This window comes from Acinonyx jubatus, chromosome B3 (genome assembly GCF_027475565.1).
Source record: "Acinonyx jubatus isolate Ajub_Pintada_27869175 chromosome B3, VMU_Ajub_asm_v1.0, whole genome shotgun sequence".
In the NCBI taxonomy this organism is placed as follows: Eukaryota; Metazoa; Chordata; class Mammalia; order Carnivora; family Felidae; genus Acinonyx; species Acinonyx jubatus.
This window is the reverse complement of record NC_069386.1, coordinates 43,630,041-43,653,706: the sequence shown is the minus strand read 5'-3', so window position 1 is coordinate 43,653,706 and position 23,666 is coordinate 43,630,041. Positions and strand designations below refer to the sequence as shown.

Genomic DNA, 23,666 nt, shown 5'->3' with positions numbered 1-23,666 from the left:
TAGGGAACACAGGCCACCACACTTTCACTGTGGCTCTGTGCCACTGTGAATGGTGTAAACAATAAAGACCACAGAATTTACTTTGAGAGTCTCAGACCAGAGGCACTGAGGAACATGTCCTATTTGACCAAAACCCTAGGAGAGATGGGAGAGGTGGTGTGGGCAAGGGATGATGCAGGAAGGAGCGGGAGGGCCAGGAAGGTGGAAAGCACAAGGAACATCTGAGGCGCAGAAAATGGGATGGGATTGTGGGAAGAGACAGTCGTGGGGCCGCCTTTAGAGTCGGACAGACCTAAGTTCAAATCTAGCTACATTATTTCAGGCTAGTTAAAGCTTTCTGAGCTTCAGTCTCCTGATCTGTAAACAATATGTCACAGGCCAAATGGGCTTTTTGGTAATGATTTAAGATGAAGTAAGTAGCACAATGTCTCCTGCACAGTGGGTTGCTTAATAATCTCTCCCTTCCTTGCCCGTCTTTGCTCTGGGGTAATGGAAGACCATCACTGAGAAGTCTGAGCAGGAGTCAGACACGATTAGCATCTGGTACTTTATTTTCTACCTGCGCACACACACACGTTCAAGAAGGTAGGAGAGAGAGACAGAGAAGACTGACTTGTGGTTTTCTCACCTGTCCGATACAACCACAGCTGACTAGTACATTCCTGCACCCAGACAGCAGTTCCCTTTCACCAGCCACTAGTCAAGGAGACTTATAGTTCGGGGCACAAAAGAAGAAAAGCCCATTGTGGAAACATGGACCCCTCAGCTGGCTGCCCTTACCTTCATGGAGTCGTACAGTCGGTCAGCAAAATACAGGGGCTTGTTCTGAATGCACTGGACTGTGGAGTGAAGAACAGGGGTCAGCTACTCCTCTCCTCACCGGGGAGGAGTGAGGCCCTGACCCCGGGCCGCAAATAAGATGACCTAATGTAACAGGAACAGGCTGCAAAATGGGAAACACTAAGGGAAAACCTGGGCTCCTCTGAAACTCGGCTCCATGGTGATTTTAAACCAGGGGATCTTGAGGGCTACAGGATATGTGAGTTTCCCCAACAGGGCCCCTTTTGTTGTTATTTTATTCTTCCTGGGCAACTCCTCGCTCTACCAACGTAAGCGTCCCTCAGTTTTATACGTTAAATTTATTCAGTGAAGATTATACAACTACCCAAGTCGTCTAAAGGAGCCACACCTCCCAAACACACTTGAATTAACAGGATGGCCACTTGTTACTTCTGCTATGGCAGTTTACTGAAAGCTGATGTCCACTATGGATGGGAGGGGAGAGCCACATGCTCACCCAGGTTCAGGAAAGCATTTTCCAGGTCTCCTTTGACCTCCTTCTTGATGCTCTCCAGCATGTCATAAGGGCTGTAGCTCTTGTACCTGTCAAACACTAAGGAAAAACAAAAAATAATTACTAGAACAGAGAGGCTGATCAAAGCTGTCAATGGTCACTCACATGGTTACGCACCATGATAAAAATAAACAAACACATGAGGATGATCACAGCATCTTAGAGGGTTAGGGGTTGCCATGATGGATCAGAGCTGACCCTGCACCGGTTGACCTGGGACAGCTGTACTGAATGGCACTGTCCTGAATGGCACGGCCAGACCACATTTTTTGACCATCTTCAGCTCTGAGTGGAGCCTTCTATTTGGAAGCAACGAGTAACAGTACATAGTGCCCAGGAAAGTCCGTTTACTTCAACAAATACAGCATGATAAAATGATCCTAGACAAGAAGGGGCAGCAAGATACAGCACCAAACATGCAAATAGGAGAAAGAAGGATCCAAAATGGAAGGGAAGGGCCAATGGACTTGGTGATGGAAAAATGAGTGAGATTATGGGCTACAAAGTAGAGAGTGAACTTTGTTCTGGCAGACCCACACCCCAACACACATAACCAGCAGGCCTGGCTGAGAGGACCATCCCAAGGCTCTAGGACCTCCTCAGCACAGCACCCACCTTTCTGGAGGTGACACACACTCCGCTCGGTCATGATGCTGATCCACTTGGGCACGTCTGTTCCTTTCCTCTTCACTCCAGCATCATAGAGGTCCTACAAGCACAACCAACCAGGAAAGTTGACTATGTGGTCCAGAGTAAGGTCATAAAAACTGTCATGCAAAAAAACCCCCAAAAACCTATACACTGAAAATGCCAAATGAGAAAAGACAGTTGCACTGAAGACACAGGCAGCAATGTAGTATTTAAGTCAAAAGTTTTTCTTTTTAAAGGGTCAAAAGTCTTAATCAAGTCTTCACTAGGCACAAAGTATGAGACTAGATTATTTGTGAGGTGAGTGCCGTACACATCGATGTCCTTGAATGCCAAAGGGAGAACCAAGAGCTTCTATTCCTACACAGAAGGACAAGCAAATGTTCATTAGTACATCCAGCCCTCATTCCTTTGGTACTTTGGATGGCAAATAAGCTAATGGTTGTCTGCTGAAGACAGTTACAGATCAGGTACCTATACCCATGCTTCTTAGAGACTCAGAAAGTCTCATTTTTAGTTTCTGGAAAATTTAGGGGCTACAAATCATGCTAAGAATGGCAAGGAGGGAAGAAGAAAGATTCATTCAAGGTTAAGATACTCATTAAGTGACCACCCACCATCTGGGGGTTGTAAAGCCTAACTTCTGTCACTTCATGTAAAAACCTTCTCTACTTCCTGCTAAAAGTGCTGTGAGAAACACACTGAATTTTAAAACTAAAATGAATTAATTTTCTCTGCAGCTCTTATAAAATGCTTTGAGATTAGCTGTTGACCCTCTGGAAAAGGCATGCAGCTCACAGTGATCTGTACCAGCTTAACAAACAGTTCTCGGTGATTCGCGACTGGAACCATCGAAAGTGCTATTCAACCAGACACGAAGGGTCTCTGCCACCCTCCCCTTCTCCCTCACCACAAAGGACAATAAGCCTTCCTATCCCTGGCTGTGCCTCCACCATTTTCTTCCACTCTGCTATGTTGTTTATGTAGCAAGTGCACACCAGTGCACACAGCCTTAGCACACTCTGCAGAATCTGGTACTTTCATACAAGCAAAGCCTAAACAAGCATATGTGACTCAGGTATTGATCCTATAATTCATACCAGCATCAAGAGGGAATATCTTTGATAACTACTGTTCCCAGAGAGTGAAAATGAAGCCCACAAATTTGACTTTCCTCCCTTCCAAAAGTGGTGCGGTGCCTACTTCCCTTTGCACTAACTATAGGCTACACATAGTGACCCACTTCTAACGAAGGGTATGACAGAAGTGACACTGTGTGACTCCTGACATTAGGTGATAATAAGCATTTGGCTTCCTCCTTGCTTTCTCTCTTGGATCACTCACTCTGGGGAAAACCAGCTGCCAGGTTGTGAGGATACTCGAGCAAGCCCTTAGAGAGGCCCATGTGGAGAAATAGCAAGGCCTCCTTTCAACAGTCCTATAGATGGGTGACCTTGAAAGGAGATCCTCCTGATGCTGTCAGGCCCTCAGATGATGCAGCCGTGGCCCACATTTTGGCCCCACCCTCATGAGAAGTCCTGAGCCAGAACCACCCAGCTGAGCCCCTCCCCAATTCCTGTCCCAAAGAAACTGAGAGATGTAACTTAGGGCTACCACTAGGTTTGAAGGTAAAGTGTTACACAGGATCGATAATTACTAAATAGACTATCTAGAGATTTTCTGGAAAACAGAAACTCAAACCAAGAAGCTCGCTTACCCGAGCATCCTGGTCAATCAGTTCATAATCAATGACGGAGCCATCCTCTGCTCTTCTACCCTACGGAAGAAAACAAAATTAAGAACATCAAATAGGTTTCTTTGTATATTTTAAAGTTGAAAATGGTATCTTCTCCCCAACTCCTGTAAGCCGTTATTTAATCCACTGAGCAAACACACACTTAAAGTTTTTCTTCACTTGGGATGCCTGGGTGGCTCAGGTCATGATCTCACAGTTCGTGGGTTCAAGACCCACATCAGGATCTGTGCTGACAGCTCAGAGCCTGGAGCGTGCTTTGGATTCTGTGTCTCCCTCTCTCTCTCTCTGCCCCTCACCCGCTTGTGCTCTTTCTCAAAAATAGACAAACAAATATTAAAAAAATTTTTTTCTTCATTTTGAAGTCTAGACAAGACTAAGGATTGGTACAACTGAGGTAGTGAAGTGGGGGGAGGGGTGGGCCTCACCATCATCAACCCCCCCCTCCCCTCCTGGGATAGGCACTTTACAGAATTCCCTCTACCTCAAAAAAAAAAAAAAAAAAAAAAAAAAAAAAAAAGCTACCGATATTTAGTTCCCTCCCTCAGTGAGCTTACAATCCTGATGGAAAAATAGCATGGAACAAAGATAAAACAACACAGTAATCCATGGCTTAAGAAGACATGAAATGCAAAAGAAGGGAGAAATCTGACAGCATAGTCAGCAAAGTCTGTGGACAATGGGGTAGGGCTGAGGTGAACACTGAAGGATGTGTCAAATGAGGCTAGTAAAGGGGATGGGGAGAAAGGCACTCCCCGTGGGAGGAACAGCACAGGAAGAGGCTGAGCATGGCCACAGGTCAGTGAGGTGCCACGCAGCTACAGGGGAAGGGAGGCAGGGGGGAATCCTAGGAGGATTAAATTAGGGAAGGGCAGGATATAGGGACCTTTTTATTTACTGTTTTTAATGTTTATATTTGAAAGAGAGTGAGTGCAAGCAGGGATGGGGCAGAGAGACAGTGGAGACAGGATTGGAAGCAGGCTCTGTGCTCACAGCAGGGAACCCGATGCGGGGCTCAAACTCACAAACCATGAGATCACGACCTGAGCTGAGGTCTAACACTTAACCGACTGAGCCACCCAGGCGCCCCTGGATATAGGGAACTTTTAAAGGCAGCGGAGAATCTGGATTTGATGTAGCAGAAATGCATGTGATCAAGGGAGTGAAATAGTGAAGGCAGCCTTCAACAGATGGGTGGTTGGTGGTACACAGGGCGAGGAGTCGCCAGGGAGGGCTGTATGGAGTTGTTACAGTAATGGAGATGTGAGTGGGCAGGATGCAGCATGCCAAACAATCATCTGTCATTAAGGTTCCTGGAGAAAATCATTTCTCTTCCCTCCCCCGGCACAGAGGCTTTAAATTGCACACTGGTCAGGACTCAGAGGGAAATGCCTTTGATCCACATTTCTGCGTTAACATTAACAAACAAAGACCCCCTCTCCAGACAAAGGACTACCTGGGCAAATCCTCTCGTAAGACGTGAGAACAGAGAGAACGAAAGAAAAAACAAGAGGGTCACTTCCCATCGAGTCCTATGTGGCTATAGATAGAGGCAAAGTGACCTTCCCCAAGTCATGTGGCAAGGGCTGCCACATAATCCAGGCCAGGACTTGAGAGCTGCCTATTCCTCCTCTGGCCCCAAAGTCCACTTGACCATGCAGTTTCTCAGGATAAGAAATCCTATTATACAAAAATGACATCTCTGCAGTGACAGTGCAAACCCACTGTCAGAAATTAAGCTGGCATTTCTGATGCAGGCACAGAGGATTGACTTAATTCGCTCCCAGGTATAAAATGCGGTATGTGACTTGCCTTGGGAGGAAACAAGGACAAAGAAAGAAACCGGAAACCAACCTTTGCAAGGGCAACCATCAGCTTGCGGAAGTCACCGGATGTGTCAGAAATGATGTCTTTCTCCAGATCAGTCTTGTACACTTTGAAAACAACACGTCTGGTTTTATGCTTCCTGCCTGTGCAGCCAGCCAGCCACCCACCCCAACTGCCCCCTACCCCATTAAGCCTCTGAGAAGCAGAAACAGTTGTGGCAGCATGGATGTATCCACCCAAATGAGGGCAGATGGTCTAAGATGATTTTTAGACTCATAAAATCAGAGCTAAATGTTATTATCAGTGACAGGAGATAGGCAGGGCTGGATCCAATCAAGCATTCTCAAGCTCACCTTTGATCAGTGACCTCTTTTGTAGCTAAAATACTGGTTCCCAAACTCCTTGACTAGGAATAATCACTTTGAAAAGGAAAAAAACTGGAGGGCTACACACACACACACACACACACACACACACACACACACACACACCTGTGCTTTGTTATCCACTGAATGAGAAACTGCACAATGGCAAAAACTTGTAGGAATTAAATATTACTCTTAAATGAATCTGTATTTTATTATTCAAATAGCTTCTACATTGAAAACCTAGTAACAGATACACATGTAAGCTGCATCATTTATTCTAGCCACAGCCTCCTGTAGTGCTTGGTGCACACAGATCCACATGCCTCTTGCAATAATTATCCACAATCCAGAGTTGGGAACTTCTTAAGCAGAGACTGGAAAGCACCCAATACATTAAGTCCACGTACACTGCTTTCTACTTCCCTCACCAGACCCTTAAGGAAAAAAAATTGTTTTCTCGCCTTTCCCTCCTGCCTATCCTTTTATAGAAGTTCTAGCAGAATGTAATAACCAAAACCCAGTCCACAAGAAGGTAGAAAAGAGGGACCTGGACAAGGACAAACCCCTGGACGGTCCAGATGGCATTTCTGCATACGTAATCTGGGCATCCTATCCCCAGCACTAGCCCAGGTAGCCATGACGGGGTTACAGAAATTGGGCTGACAAGCTGCATCACAGAGCGGGAGCTACTCACTTTCCTTGTAGACTCTGTTAATTTCCTGAAGCTCTTGGTTGGTCCTTGAGCAGATGATCTCAATGAGGGAGTCCTCATCAGTCCCCAGCCCCTGTGAACCAGGCAGCACAGACATCAGCAGGGGAAGTTCTCCAGGCCATTAGCCTACTTCTCCGATCTCAATCAGGTAAATCGCAAACATGGATTGGGTCAGTTAGCACGCTCCTTTCTACATTCCTACCTAGGGGATCTGTACTATATTCCTCAGCACAACATAATGTTATTTTCTATGTCTATTTTCTATGTGCGAATGTTAAAAATACATATATATGTATGTATATCAAATGGGAAGAGACAGTAATGGAATACACCAAAATGTTAAAAGGGGTTGCCTTTTGGTGATGGGTTTACAAAATGAGTAACTTTTTCTTCTTCCTATTTTTCTTTATTTTTCAAATTATTTTAATAGATGGGAAATTTTTCTTTATTAAACAATTCTGCTCAGTAATTTAAAATAAAGGAAGAGAGAGAGTTTGTTGTCCTCTGCAGCCAGCACCACTGGAAGGGAGTAAGTCTTTTACCAGGGAAAGGTACAGATAAGATAAAATTTTTAGCTTCACTTCTTTGAAATGTAAAATTGGGTTAATGTTAAAAATTTCATTCTTGTACTTCCACTTTCGCTTGATTACTATGCACTCTTCAGGCATTTTAGGGAAGCAAAAGGAAATAATGAAGTGCCAAATAAACCTAGACACCAACACTTTATTAAGGAATAAGAATTTGATGGGTGATGTATTCAAATTTAATATATACACTTTTGAACGTGCCAGATAGCTTGAAAGGACTCAATGAAACATGTATTTCAAAGCTGGCTTCATGATCAAAGTCAAGATTTAATAATCAGGATTCTCTAATACTTGTCTTTCCGAATATGGAAATATCACTTTGAACTAAGTAGAATTACAACTGTTTAAAATGTAAATCAATTATAAGGTGTTAATACAATACGAAACTTCCTTATCCACATGAAAAGTGTGTCAGCTATTAATTAAACTTATTACAGCTTATATGCCCCTGAAAAGTGGTTCATATAATATAAGCTAAACCTCAGGTTAATGGTTAATTTTGAATTTTATTCATAATCTAATCTACGAGCAAATGCCTCTTCTTCTGAGTTTTTAATCATGACGTGTAGAGGTTCTAGCAAAGCCAAACTTTCTTTCCATCTTAGCAAAAGGTCTACACAACATTCTACACAAATGTTATAGAATGACTACTGAGTGTCTTCAAATATTTTAGGGGGTAGGCTTTCAATCTCGAGATGATAAAAATATAGACTAGAAATAATTCATGTATTGGAAGAAATGCCATATCCTGACACTGTTGAAATATAAAACAGGTATATCAGCATAAGATGTTTTCTTCCATCGCTGATACGCCAGTGTTAATATCTGAGAATTCTAATAGTGTTTTTATCTCTATTCAAAGGTGACCTTGGCAATTTCCAAAACTTGGCCCAAGCTTTCCACAGATTGTCTACAATTCCTATCACAAGGGCAACTTCTACCGTAACATATGGCTAATATTGCCACTGGTATTGCCAGAAGTCAAAACAGATTTTTTTAAGCATAGTTCAGTTAATGTCACTTCGAGCTTTATGGATTTCAGAAGGGTACTCAACTGTAATAGCTAATGGAAGAGCTGGCACCAGGTCAAAGATTTAGTCGTCAAAGCACCTTTCATTGGGCCCAATTACAGAGATTACAATGGTGACTGACAGCTCGAACAGGTCTATTTCAAGTCACTAATACCTAGTCATCGATACTAGTAAGATTGTATGAATTACAACTAAATAGATTTTTGACGAAAATAAGATAAACTGATCTGAAGTGATGATGGTCAGAAGAAACCTAGGACAGGCTGACTTCCATGACTCCAATAAACCCACGATTTGGTTTTCAGGAGTGCTCTTTTTATCAAGCAGGGTCATTAAATGTTGTTGACATTTTATCATTTGTGATTCTACCTTCTCTGCAATATAGCCTACTTAGGAAACTCAGAGCAAGTCAGCTCAAATAAACTGAGTACAGGTTGGACTAGGCTGGAGAACTGAAGGAAGAAAGAGATTTCCTAACAAATCTTTCAGCAGCCCTGAGCTATCAAGTCCTGGGCAATGGAAGTGCCCGGTGTGAGAAGCCGCCTCACTCTCGAGGTGTTCTCTGGGGAGAGAGATGACATGAACCGTGACATCAGCTCTGGTGACAGGCTTACAGCTTGGTCCTTCATAATTCAGGAACAGGCAGCATAGAAAACGCACTCGGACTTAGAATAAAAAATGAGAGCTATAGTATTCCCCTGTACTCTGGAGGCTTTACCCAGTTTTATCAGCAGAGGGCAGTATCAGATTATTCAAAGCGTTACAGGCACACACTACATATAAAAGGGGTTATATTTTGCTGTAAAATGCCTTTATGTTTATGCATCTATCACATTTATATAATACTGGATGTTTTAGGTATGCACAAAATTCAGAGAGTTTCTAACCTGGAATTTTTACTATCTAATGTAACTGAAAATTCTAAATTAACTTTGCAAAAGCAAAAAGCAAACAAGAGATAATCTGTGCTACAATACTTTGAACAAAACACAGGTACCATTCACAATCTGAAACCACCCTTTATATACACTATGATGTTCTGATTTTTTCCTGACTTTGAATCAAACAGTGGGACTCACAGCAGAAGGTCAGAAGAAGAAACACTCAAGACCGCATAGGCAGAATTTGCAAGCTTCACTTAACAAAAGCTATGAGTTTTACTTTTGCCTCAATATCACAACAAATCTTTTTTTAAGAAGGAAGTGCAATCAAGGAAGTACTTTTTCCAAATGGTAATTCCAATTGCCCAGGTGCCGAGCAGTAGCAGCTGGTAACTGACTTCTCAGCATCATGAAATTTCTTTACAGTCTTAAAAAAAGTAATTGAAATATTTTTGGTACAAATCCTGAGACTTATAGCTCCAGTTCATTAAAAAAAAATGGTTCCAAATGAGAATTCAACAAAACTAAAAATCACCTAATTATACTTAGAAAGCTGTAATTTACAAATATTAATGGCAGATTTGACAGAGATTACATCTCACACATGTTTACCTTCATGGAGGCTTTCAGCTCAGAAGCATCATACTGAGCAGGTGTTTTCAAGAGGCCCAAAATCACGGTCTCCAGGTGGCCGGACAAGGCTGACTTCAGTGCTGATGTAAGTTCCTTCAGAAAAACGGGCAAGAACATGGAAAAAAACAGGTTGGTAACCAATGTTCCCTTTAAAACTGGTGAATGAAACAAAAGTAAGTGGGATGTGTTTGTAAGGCAGGTTGTGATTCCTTAGCCACTCTGGGATCTCAGACCAAACTGTCCCTCAACTGCATTCCCCTCAGTGGACCCAGATGTCAGAAACAAAAAGATCAGACTGCTCTGACAAAATCCCTTCACATCCAAGCTGAGCCATCTTCTCCCAGTCATTAAAAGGAAACCAGGGCAGTATGCAATTTCTCAGAAAGCTAGGGGTGTGAGGACACTTTATAACACCCTCACAAGTGATAACCACTCATAGAATACAGGGCACTTTCCAAGCTCAAGACCTCTGCTAAGAAGGAGGTGGTTAGACTAGGGAGCCCCTGTAAAAGATGTTTATGCAGCTGCACTAGAGGTGGCTGCTAAAAGTCTCCAGAGGAACCAGAGGCCCCACCATGGGTGGAAGTTGGATCATGAAGTTTTCCTATGCAAAACACTTCATCCAGGACTGAGAAAACATCTATTTGTCCATACCAAACTGGGGCCGAGTTGACAGAGGCGATGGGAGACTGAAGTCCCTCTTTCTCACCCCCTTGACTTTCCCGCTCTGTATTATATCTTAAGGTTTTCACTGTCATAATTAATGTAGATTTTAAGTCAGAGGTCTGAGTCAGCACCAATGTATGCAGACAAATACACCAATTCAATGTGTCTTTTATAGCTGCTTCCTTGACGATTAAACTTCCTACACATCATGAGCATTGAGTGATGCCTGAACTCTCCCACTGTAATTATTTTCCTTTCTTTTCACTTTTTCCCTGTTCTCTCCCTTCTTTCTTTCTCCCCTGCTTGCCAGCAGCACCTCACAGCATCTATAATGGTGCCAGGAGATGATGTACAGTCTGCTTCTGGCAGAATCTTTGCAAACCATTCATAGGTGGTGAGAGCTGAGATGGATCTCAGCAATCACCTGGCCCACCCCTTCCAAACCTACTCTCTTCTGATTCCTGGTGTTCTAGTAACACACAGCACCTGGAAAGGGACTTGAAAAGCAACACCTGCCAATTATAACACCAATTTTCCAATTTGGAAATTTGAGGTTAGGGAATTCCAAACTTAGCCTACCCTTGACACTCCTCGACCCATTGTCTGTTCAAACTCAAATAGCATTTGGGTAGCTACTGACTTCTTCCACTTCTATTATAAACTCCTATTGGCATTCAACTTCCTGCTTCTCACAAGGTCTAGCACAGAGCTTTGTATGTAACAGATACCCCAGAAAAGTTTGATAAAAAAAAACATTACCATTCCTTATATGGAGAAATCTGGCATCTGCTTGAACATGAAAAAACAAAACAGAAGACCGAGATTCTCCCCCAGCTCCTCTCCACTTCTATTAGCTCTGCCCATGGTCTTCAAAGCTCATGACCTAGGCAGCCTCAGCTCATATCACTAACATACTCTACAATACAGGGCTTTCTCCTTGACTATGCAGACAACTCATTCAAAACACTAAGGTTCTACTTCCAAAATCTCCTTCGGAAATTATCTCAAGTAATTTATGTATCTTTCTGCACACAATGACAATTTTCCTTAGCCCAAGACTAAGAGACATCACGAATCAGTAGGAGAGTGAACTGTCCCCACCACACACAAAGCCTGTGTGATCAATGAGCCCTACCGTAATTCTGGTAACATGTTCCTTCCAACATAGTATGTGAGGGCTTTGTTCATCTATCTACTTGAAATCAAGACCCAGGCATCCCTGTTTCCATATACACTTATGTGTACACATCCAAGTGTGTTCTAACACCCCACTCTGTAAGTGACAGATGAGGAAGCAATTACAGGCATGGTGTCCAAACAGGTGAGACTTCTGCTCCACCTGGAACTCAGTCCTACCAGCTCCCAGATCCTTTTAAAAAATTGGAGAAATCAAGCACTCCCCTCATGGCTCACTACAAAAGACTGTGCAAGTCTAGTTGGAAAAAGGCATTTTAATGCACATGAGATAACAGAAGCCAGATTCTTCCAATTGTTTGAGTAGGTGGGGGTTGGAGCTATAGAAGGCCTTGACCTGCAACTCTCAGAACCCTGGTGGTCATGTCAACCCCAAGAAAAGAAATGTCTTTTCCAGAAGCCTTCCAGCTCACCTCCACTGTGGCTACGAGTGAAAGCCGTTAAGTCAAACAGGAGCTGCAGGAAGCCACGCTTACTGCACTGTCCAAGAATAAATCAAAAGCTTTTAATAGCAAGAAGTTAAAAATAAAACATCCCGTCCTTAAAAATAAAATTTCCTAACACTGCAACAAAATAAAGGATGAACAAATGCTGGGTTGTTCCTTAACCACTAGAGCACAAGCAAGGAAAAAGCTCACAAAGGCTCTTTAAATAGTGGGAACATGGCATATTGAAGATAGCCTAGTAGACCAAATGAACTACTAACTAAGCCCAAGAATTCAAGTATATATATATTTTTTAAGAATGAGGAGAACCTACCAGGATCAATCCTAAGTGAAGTCTAGGGTCCTCGGATTAAATTAGAAACATCTTATCAAGAGCTAGCAGAAGTCATAAAGATGAAATGAGTTGCTACATATAAAGAACTACATGCCTGGCACAAAGCAAACATTCTAGAAATGAGACATGTTGTTGATAATCCCTAGTCCCTCCTAACTTTCTGTTCCCAGCAGTGCTCCCTCCATACTCTCTGGTTGGAGGAGGGCATACAGTCTTTATGGTTGAGCTCCAAGCACTCCAGGGGGCCATGAAGTGTGTGAGTGATGACTCTTACAAGGATGTAAGAGGAAAACCTCGGATATCCAAGGAAAACCTGGCTCTTGCTGGGATGAGCCAGAATCCATTAAAAGAAAAAGCAATGGCTGAGGAAATGAAATGGAACAAGGAATGCCCTCCATCGCTGAAATTGCTTGTACCTTTTTGGTCCTTCTCTGGTAGGCGAAGGCAATATCCTGTCTCTGTTCATTGCTGCGGTTGGTCAAAATGTTGACGATGGTGACCTCATCCACACCTACGGAGATACAAGTTGTGAGTAGTTAATAACCCATGTGCTCTAGTCTTCTGGGCTTATATTGAAGGTTTCAAGCAGTTTTTTCAAACTGTTTTCCAAATACTGTTTTCCAAACTCTAATGCCAAGGCATCAAGGTTTGTTCTTTTTGTCAGTATCCTGCACCCAATGTGTTTACCAAATTTTTATCCTGACAGCCTCAAACCTCAAGTCTAAATGGACCTTTTGAATATATCTGCATTTAAAAATAAACTACTTTATTCATAAATTGGTTTCTGGAGTCAACCGTGGGAGGTGTGTTTGTGGGGCTTTGGCAGTCAAATGGAACAACAAAGATTTAGGAGGATTTTAAATGAAGGTCCCCAAATTGCCATTTAACTGGGGATTTAATAGACAGTAACTGTGAGCTGAATTAATTGAGACAATTATTTATATTTATTGCAGGATTACAGCTATATAAGCAGCTAGGTATAATTTCTATAATTATAGAAACTGTCATGACAAATGAGTCAGATTTAATATGGCAGTTGTATTTTAATAGCATAATTGATTAATGCAATCATACTTTTGAAGACTAAATTGTTTTTTAAGGAAAGTAAATGTTCCACTGCTTTTAATCTTCAATAGCAATTTAATAATCAATTTTATAACTTTATTAAAAAGAGTAAGTGGTTTAATCTAAATTAAATCTAAATTGGGAGTTATGAAGTGCCACCAAAATATTTTAGTACCTATTTTAATTGGAACATGTGTATTTACAAAGATAAGCAATGCCTTCTTGTATCTGAAAGTTTCCAATTTTATAACAGAAATACTCCTAAAATGCCATTTAACTTAAGAAAGCACGATTTTAAGAATTCAGAAAGTGAAAGGCCTCCCTCCTGATTCCGAACTTTGTTCAGTAAAAGCAAGAGTCTTTTTGCCATAACTGGATAGGTAATTCTTGGGTGAGGGAGAGAACAGCAAAGCCCAAAAGGTCACATGCAAACCGCAAACAGCTTTGCCTAAAGGAAATCAGAGGAGCCCCAAAACAGCAGAACTGTTAGAACTATAATGCTTTGAGGCAGAGGCAATAAGCCAACTGATAGAGAGAAGGAGTCCTCAACTCTCAAGCATATTAGATCAAAATGCATTAGGTTAGATTTTCTGGGTATAAAAATAAGTAACATTTATTTTTGTATTTATATACTCATTTCAGAGTGAGTTCATACCAGTATGTTGGTCACTTATCTTAAGTGCAGCATCTATAACTTTAGTTCCGATTTTGAAAGTACCAATGTCAACAGAATAACGCAACTGCTATAAATGAGATGCAGTTTTAAAGACGCTTATTTCAGCATTAGAGAGAGTATCAAAAATTAAGGGGGAAAAAAAGCCCTATGTCCAATAAGAGATCTATTACATAAGTGTTCTTCTGTCCATACAATGGGATACTACCATCCTTCAAAATGATGTCATAAAATATTAATTGATGTGGAAAATGTCCATAATAAACTGTTAAGTAAAAAAAAAAAGACAGAGAGAGAGAGAGAGAGAAAACACAGATGGCAAAGCAATATATACAGTGTAACCCAATTTTTGTAAAATGCATGTGTACCTACAAGAAAAGATCTAGAAACCTTTATACCAAAGTTTTAATAGTGCTCCTGTGGGTGGTAGGATTACGGCTACTGAGATGGGGGGTGGGAGGGAGGGGAGGGTGGGTGATGGGTATTGAGGAGGGCACCTTTTGGGATGAGCACTGGGTGTTGTATGGAAACCAATTTGACAATAAATTTCATATATTAAAAAAAAAAGGATTACGGCTACTGTAAAGTTTTCTTTTGATTACATGTACCTTCAAAGTTCACTATAATGTCATAAAAAGGGTTCTTTTACATACAGAGTAGTGACATGCAGTCATTGATCTAGAATCGACTAGTGACCTCCCATCAAAAGATCCCTAGCATGGTTCTAAATACCTTAATTAGAATGAAACACAATATGCATAATAATTACAAACTTCATCTACATAATTCTCGTCGGTTTCCAAAATATCCTAACACAAACTATCATTCTTCACAACTACCCAGTGAGGATAGGTATTCCTCTTTCTAGTTTGTAGATGAAGAAGCTGAAGCTCAAAGACATTCCAACTATTACAGGTGTAAACATATGCCTTCTTTGGGTCTCAGTTTCTACATCTGCACAAGTAAGGCACTTGAAAAATGACCCCAGTTCTGCTTCCAGGAAATACTAACAGATACAATCTTGCGAGCCTACCCACACCTGTGTGTTCTCTCTCTCACTCTCCTTAAATATTCTATGGCTCTAACTTCATGTTAGGGAAACCATTGTTTACAAATGTGTTTTTGCTTTACATTCAACTTTCTTACCCAAATCTGAAAATGCTAGAAAACAACAAAATCAATCATACCCTCAAACCTCAATTCTAGTATTTCCTGAAAACAATTTTAGGGCTGCTGACCTGAATGCATGCAACAACACTGACCCATAAAAATTCTTCTCCCTTGGGGGTGCCTGGGTGGCTCAGTCCGTTGAGCGTCCGACTTCGGCTCAGGTCATGATCTCACAGCTCGTGAGTTCGAGCATCGAGTCGGGCTCTGTGCTGACAGCTCAGAGCCTGGAGCCTGCTTTGGATTCTGTGTCTCCCTCTCTCTCTGCCCCTAACCCACTCACATTCTGTCTCTGTCTCTCTCAAAAATAAATAAACATTAAAAAAAAAAATTGAAGAAAAAAAATTCTTCTCCCTTGGAAACAAATGCCAAGTTTATGTTTGTGGTCCTAAGCCCACGTGAATCAGAATCACACGAAGCACTTATTAAACACAGAGCCCCTTGGGCCACACCTGAGATCTACTGATTAAGACTCTCTAGGACTTTAGACCAAGGAAGCAGCATTTCTACCAGCTCCCTGGTGATTTTTTATTTGAGAAGCACCAAGAGACGGATAAGTGTGAGGAATGGAAAGATCTTTAGTAATTTGCTTACGAAGAAGACTCTTAAGTCACTATACCGACTGCTTTTGTGAGGTACAGGATCCACAACAATTTCAGGGAAAGAAATGCTTACCTTTGTCCAAATAACCCAGGTAAGAAATAACACCTGACAAGTTCACTGCACAAACTGCAGTGCAGTCCCACGCTCTTAGTCAATGAAACAACCTTTTGCCTTTCTGTTCACAATAGCTAAGCACCCAGCCAACAGAATCCGAACTCAATCCAATTATTGGAAATCCCCGTAAAGAGCCTGAGTGGTTGACCTGGATCTCATGTAGGTGGCAGCAGCTATGATAGTCTGAAAGAATCTAAATGTATTTTACTGAAATGATTTATCAAGCAAACAGCCTGCTGAGCATCCAACATGCTGGGGACCCTTTACAAGTGAACAATCTGATCCATTACACAAATGCTAATGGAAGCAACTACAAAGAAATAGAAGCTATTTCTGCAAGTGAAAGCCCCCTCTCCCTTCCTAGAACCTCACCCACGTAAGCCATTTCTCCCATACCTTTGTCTGCAAGGTTCAAATTGAACTGGAAAGAGGAAAAAAAAATCATGGAGTCCAGGATCAATTGCCTAGTCAAAGCCACTTAAGGCACATCCAGTGTCCTAACACCAGAATACACATTTCTGTCAGTGGGATTTAACCATCTTATCTTCAGAACGCTGCTGCTTCCTCTCAACTTGCTCTCATAATTAGTGAGGCAGTTTATTCCTGTGGAAAATACTTCAGTGTAGGTTGAAGCTGCAAGGGTCACCCGGTTACTCACCATTTCTGCCCAGGACACGGCTGAAGGATGAGGACTGAGCACTCAGCTACCTATGTCAGGACAATCATCGTCAACAGTGCATAGCAAGTGCCAGTACACGAGGAAAGCTTTGAATTTAATACATTTAACGTAAGTGCAAATGCTTGGAAGATGAGGTTCTGTCCCCCTAGATTTGCACCTTCAGACCTCTTAGGTTCCAGTACGTAAGGAAGTGTTTGCTGGGCAGAAGGACCCAGGTTCTAATAGAAACTGTGTGGGCAGGGCAATAGCATAAAGAAAAAACAACAACAACAAACTTGAATAATGTTTCTTTTCCGTCCCATTCCTCTTGTGTTCCATGTGGAAGGTCAAAGTAATGGAAGCCAAAGGCTCACAATGGGAAACAGTGATGTGGGCGGGGGAGCCTACAGAATGTGGCTGAGAACACAGTACATTCTGTGTTCCAGGCTGATTTTTTAAAATTTCTTTTCAAAACTAATAGAAGTTGAAAGTTTCAAGATTGGCTAAGGAACTAAGACACAAATTTATTTGGCTCCTGATGGGAAACACTACAGTAAATTTCATAAGCACCGATGCCGTTCATGAAAATGGTCGGCTAATCTCATCAGCTAACTAACTACAAACATGTTTCCACTGCTCCTTAGCTGGGGCATCCGAAAGGTCAGTCACTGTTCAAAATGCCAGTCAACATGAAGCAGTCAGCATGTTGCTTACGAAGAAGACTTGTAAGTCACTTCCACCAACTGCTTCTGTGAGGTATAGGGTCAACGACAATTTCAGGGAAAGAAACACTTACCTTTGTCCAAATAAGCCAGGTAAGAAAGAACACCTGAAGCTCGCTGCACAAACTGCAGCACCACGTGATGCCACAGGGAGGCGCCGCTGACGGCAGAGTTCAAGCTGGAACCAACTGCCATATTTTTTTTAAACATAAAGAACACTTGCTGTCTAAAATAATGGCCAACTCCAAAACCATAAAATCAGCCTCCTGGAGTTCCCTCCTCTCTGCGGGAAGAAACCCCAAGTCAGCTCCACATCTGGCATTCCATGGAAAATGTGGCTTTATTGTCCATGGCAAGGAACCAAGAGGCCATTCTGAACAGGATGCTGACTCACATCTGCCAAGACACATTGACTGCACAAAGAAAATGGATTTCATTTTGTTTGATGAAGGCTCAGGAGTCCCTGAGGGCATGGCTGATTGGTTAGAAAATTAAACTGCCCAGATTCCCTCCTTATCTAGATGTGGGAAAAACCATGCCTCAGCTTAGATTACTGGAGATATGGGTATCAAACCTCAGAAGAAATCACCTTTGCAACATGAAGGTCAGCGGCAGGCCACAGAGAAAGGAGAGGGCCACAGATCCATGGGTGTGGACATATTTTTTTTATTATAATAATATCAGCCACTCACTGAATACCTACCATGTGCCAAGCATGTTCCTAAGTACTTCGCACAATTCTACCATGTACTTTTCACCACATCCCTAAGAGGTGGATGTTATTGCGCATCTTACCGATGTGGAAACAAATGCTCATGCAAGGCAAGGACATGCCCAAGGTCACACAAGCAAGTCACCTGCAGAGTTGGAATTCAAACCAGGATTAAAGACCCAGGCTCACCGCATCGGGCTATCCTGCCTCCTGTTACAGAAAATTATCCAAAATTTAATAAGATCAGAGGAAGAGAGCACGTCCTCCCAGTGTGGCTAACAGGGCCTTCCAAGGCGCTTCTCCATGGCATGCTCACACTCAACCTGCTAGTTACTACTGTAGGGCACAGGCTCCATGGGGTTACACGTTAACTTGGGAGATTATGGTCCAAAGGTTAGGGCTTCAGTGCCCTGTAGGACATTAAAGGTCTTGTATCCAGCCCAGCAATCCTTATCCCTACACTCTTTTCTCAATGCCTATAAACGTTTACCCAGTCTTCCAAACGTCTCTTTGAACTAGTCTTATCTCCTTTGAGTTAAATAAATATTTGGCATGTGTTCATCCCAAAGCTATGTGAGTCATGTTGGTACCTTTTTGAAATTACACTTCAATACTTCTTCATATCACACTCCTCCATCTAGCTCCTAAAAAGGATGTGGGACAGTATTGTGTCTATATGTCTATAGCACTGGACTTACTATTTAGTACATACAAATGTACACACATTTAATAATCTGTAGACAATGATTTGCCACCCACTAACAGTGCATGGCCACTGAAGAGATATCCCAACTGAGGTTTTTTCAAAAGAAAGAGCTAAAGACTCTCTCTTCCAGATAGCTATTACTAACTTGGGGAGAGAAGGGCAGCCCCTTCCCAACAGGGCTAATATGCCAAGTCATCGGTCTCCTGAAAGTGACTTCAGGGACAGAGAAGCACACACACATGTATGTACACACACACACACACACACACACACACACACACACACAGTTGCGCAAAAGTATCCTTTCCACCATCAGCCACAGTGTTGCCTGGCCCAGAATTCCTGCTCTCGGAGGCACCCCGTGGGATCACTCAGCAAACGTGAGCACTCGGTGTCCAGAGGGTCCTGCCAGGAACTGGACATTCAAGTGGACAACAAAGACAAAAAAGGGAGATATCTAGATCAGTGGCAGTGACATATGCTTTGGAAATTATGTGGGGCTCAGAACTGTACTATCTGGGGCATGTTAGTTATCTCCCTGGCCTCGGTTTCTTACTCTGTAAAACAGATCATGAGAACATTTACTGGGATGCAAAAAGAAAGGACAGGCTGAGTTAAAGACTGGGAACATGTCTACTACCTTCTCCACTCAGCTTCTGTCACAGGCCTGGCTCTTGTCTGCATTCGGTTTTGAGTCGATGACAATACGGGCAAAGGGAGGACAGGGAACACTTTTGCCGTTAGCACTCATTACATTAGTTTTCATGATAACCTGTGGCAGCTGCCTGAGAGAGGAGAAAGAAAACAAGTACAGGGTGGAAGGTGGATGGGGAACCCCGGCGCCTCTCCCAGCACTGGCACCGACAGGGAATGATTCTGACTCAAGCAAAGTGTGGTTTAGCTAAGCGCCTAAGAAGAAGGTTTGGCCCCAAAATCAATTTTCTTCTATTTCCATTCTGCTCTGGTCTCACCTCTGAGGACTCCCTTAGAAAGTATGTCCGTGCCATCCATTGGTAATCCCAGTGTGCATACACTTCAACAATCTAGAACCCTGTCTGCCTTCCATGCATAGTTACATTTCTGAAATACTCTACAGGACCAGCAGGAAAACACAAAGTAGGCCACCATTCCAAATTCAAGCCAAATCAAAATGTAAATGAAGGACGACCTGTCAAGTGCGAGCACCATCTTGTATCCTGCTACTCTATTAGCCTCAGGAGAGAAAATTTTAAAATCTGAACAGATGCACGAGGAACCAGCATACCCACCCTTAACTTGACTGATAGTGAAGAAGTCACTATTCACTGTCTTAGCATTGCTAACACCAAAAAAAATCTGGTTCCTTCCATTGTCCCTAGGTAGAACTGACATTTGGATTTCCTCAGGGGAAAAAAGTAAATTTTTACAAAAAAAAAGAAAAGAGCTGAGAGGCAGGCAATCAAAGCTAATGCCTATGGTTAGACAGGCACCAGGGACTCCTGCACCCATGTTTTGCAGACTTCTTGGCTCAGATTTGGCATCTATACACCCATGTAGACAAAGATCATTTTGAAGAAAATCACAAAATCTGTGCTCAGAGTAAAGGTGGCCATGACTCAGCACTGGCGCCTCTTTGTTCCCAGTGCTGCTGTAAGATGAGAACTCAGCCGAAAGTAAACTTGATCACAAAGGGAAAAGTCCTCAGTGAAGGGAAGGTTCCCTTCCTCCTGTTTCCTCACAGGAGGGTGGGAAGGCCCTGGGCTGCATGGGTCACAAAGACCTTCCTCACGAGTACACTCTCCCTCAGGCTTAAGGGTTCTTGTAGGTTTGGACCCTCACCTCCCACTCCCCTCTTAAGAGAGAAGCCACCTTTCACAGCCAGTCTGCCTCCTGGCATCTTCGAGAGACTATATTCCTAACTGCTGTCTCAGCTGGACGAATATCCCTCCAGGTGTGCAGGTGAACCAAAAATACACGTCCCGGCCTGCTTTCCACTGGCATGGAATGTTAGTACTTTGGGCCATGCTGGAAAACATGGTTCCTTTTCAAAAATATAAGAGAAAAATAAGTGCAAAAACTTGCTGCAGTTATGCTTCTCTATACTTGTGCTTAGGAGAAGGGGGAAAAAATCACCCGCTTTTGCATCCCTTCCGGAGAACACAAATACTGCTAAAATCAAAACTGGCAATAATAACAGGGCAACTCATTTCCCTCCCCTTCTAGAGAGAGAGAGAGACCGAAGCTGTAGCCGTCTCTTGGCACTTACACTAACTCTGGGGTTGTGCTGCTTCTAATTACAATCTATTTTATGGAGTCTGGATTCGTCCTTTTCTAATTTAGCTGACTTTCCTTTCTAGTTATTTGGACCCATATGGTAAACCATTCACAGCTGTGTTGTACACTCTATCGTATATATTTAACCCAGGGCCAATCTAGACCAAGAGACTCCTACAGATTTAAGTCTCAGAAACCTCTTGTTAATTAACCAATATTACTACTTTTGCACAGCCTTATTCAGTTTCTAACTAGACGTAAATTAAGGTAAGTAATTGCATAGTCTACCTCAAGCCAGAGTATACACAAAACAATCATGCATTTGGTTTAGGTGACATACTCAAGAGATACTAAGATCCCTTCAAACGAAAAACAAGGCAGACTCACGAGCGTGAGCTAAATTCATTTGGTGAAAACAGATCAAAGCTCACTAGGGAACTGTTATCCTTCCTGGATACTGTCCAGATTCTGGAATTGTCCTCTGCTGCCTCATCTCGCTCCCTGCTCTGCACTCACCTGTGTGTGGTCTGGGATCTGTGCACATCTGACTACACTTTAAATATAGGTTAAATATTTACCTTCTCACACAGTCTCAGGGGCCATGTTAAATCAGATTAAATAAGTTTAATGAAATAAAGTCCTTGCCTTCAAGGAACTCACATTCTGGTCGGAGAGACAAATCCATACATAAATAGCTACAACACAGTATGACAAGAGCTGTAAATGACTTACATGAAGTATCTAAGACAAAGACCAAGGAATAATTGATTCTGCCTCCTCCTCAGAGAAAACTTGGAGAAGAAGCTGTGTACGGGCTCATGCTGAGAGGTGAGTGGGAGCTGCTTAGGGATAGAAGTGGGCTAACACTCCCACTAGATGGGGACTGCACACTCCCATCAGAGTAAAGGCTCTGAACAGCCTGGAGAAGCAGCTAGAAAGAGAATCTGCAATGGATGAGGCAAGGTGACCCATTAAGAGGACAGATGCCGTAACAGGCCAGGTGAGAGAGGATATGACTGAGGGGAAGGAAGGCTAATAACTGCTTCTGGTCCTCACGACTAGTCCAGGCAGTAGTGGCAGCCCACTGTTCTCACCCAGTCCTGCCCCTCCCTCAAATTCCTCCAACTTCAGGCCTGTTCCCGTTTACCATCTTTTTTTTTTTAATGTTTATTTTTGAGAGAGAGAAAGAGAGAGCACAAGAAGGAAAGGGACACAGAGAGGGAAACAGGATCTGACGCCAGCTCCACACTGCCAGCAGAGAGAGTGATGCAGGGCTTGAATCCATGAACCGCGAGATCACGACCTGAGCTAAAGTGGGAAGCTTAACCAACTGAGCCACCCAGGCACCTCTGCCATCCTTTGTTCAACAGCAGCTGCAGAAGCCTCCCCGACAGGTGACTTGCTCCCAGCTCTCCTTCCTGAGAGTACCTGCACTAAAGGGAAGTCTGTGGTCAGTCAGAGGGAGCAGAACACGCCCAGTGAGCTCGGTACGTGGCACACACTTGCACATGTGTGCACATACACTGAGGTGACCTGATCTAGGAGGGGAGGCCCAGAGAGTCATCTTGTCATGGTCCTTTGCCCTTTGTTTAGGTCAGCATTTGAGGTTTACCCTTTGTTTCCATTGATGTCAAGGAAACAGCAATTACGGAACATGGTGTCCTCCCGATAAAGGGTTTGAGGTGGGAGTGGGGTTAAGGTGTGGCACGAGCTTCTTAATTACACTTAAGGTAGAAGGTATTTTAAATGGGAAGTGCAACTATTAATTAGCTCACTTTTTAAAAGTAGTGTTAGTTATCTACAAATATCAAGAGGAAGGAGAAAGGAACAAAGGGATGTTACTTTCCCAACTACTGACTTCGTTTGTTTGTAATTAAATGTATTGCCTTCCATTTATGAAGATGATGTGTGCCACCACAGCAAATTTGGAGAATACGCAATGTGCTGAAAGTGCAATAGAGGAAAAGAATCAATTATACAACTGACACCTTTAAGGTGAATGTATGTTAAAATGGGCATTCCAGGGGCTCCTGGGTGGCTCAGTTCGCTGAGCGTTTGACTTCGGCTCAGATCACGATCTCACGGTTGGTGAGTTTGAGTCCCGCGTCAGGCTCTGTGCTGACAGGTCTGAGCCTGGAGCCGCTTCGGATTCTGTGTCTCCCTCTTTCTTTGCCCCTCCCCTGCTCACGGGCGCACGCTCTCTCAAAAATAAGTAAACATTAAAAAAAAATTAAAATGAGCATTCTAGAATGTTGGTGATGGTTGCAAAACTCGGTGAATACACTAAGAAACTGAATTGCACATTTAATATAGGTGAATTGTATGTATGTGAACTGTATCTCTGTAAAAATTGCTCTTAAATCTCATTTTTCACATTTCTGTGACATTCTACAGATATTCTAAGTAACACAGAAGAAGTTACCACAACTTACTAAGTCATTCTCCAACTAGAAGAGACCCGGGCTTTTCACCACCATAACTAATGCTGATATTAACATCTTTGGTACACTGAGCTCTACATGAATATCACTTTCTTTCTTCTCAATAGTTTCCTGGATT

At 42.6% G+C, this 23,666-nt stretch overlaps 1 protein-coding gene across 3 annotated transcripts in view; it reads right to left on the bottom strand.

The window, feature by feature from the left end:
* Window positions 1-23,666, bottom strand: part of ANXA2 (annexin A2) — a 43,188-nt gene that overhangs the window by 2,202 nt on the left and 17,320 nt on the right. For all 3 annotated transcript variants that reach the window (XM_027067389.2, XM_027067390.2, XM_015070909.3), the window contains exons 4-11: window positions 12,851-12,945; window positions 9,774-9,887; window positions 6,645-6,735; window positions 5,610-5,689; window positions 3,720-3,779; window positions 1,970-2,063; window positions 1,298-1,393; window positions 781-839 (exon numbers count right to left, since the gene is read on the bottom strand). In XM_027067389.2, the coding sequence (XP_026923190.1) occupies window positions 781-839; window positions 1,298-1,393; window positions 1,970-2,063; window positions 3,720-3,779; window positions 5,610-5,689; window positions 6,645-6,735; window positions 9,774-9,887; window positions 12,851-12,945 (689 nt within the window). The remainder of the gene's footprint in view (window positions 1-780; window positions 840-1,297; window positions 1,394-1,969; window positions 2,064-3,719; window positions 3,780-5,609; window positions 5,690-6,644; window positions 6,736-9,773; window positions 9,888-12,850; window positions 12,946-23,666) is intronic.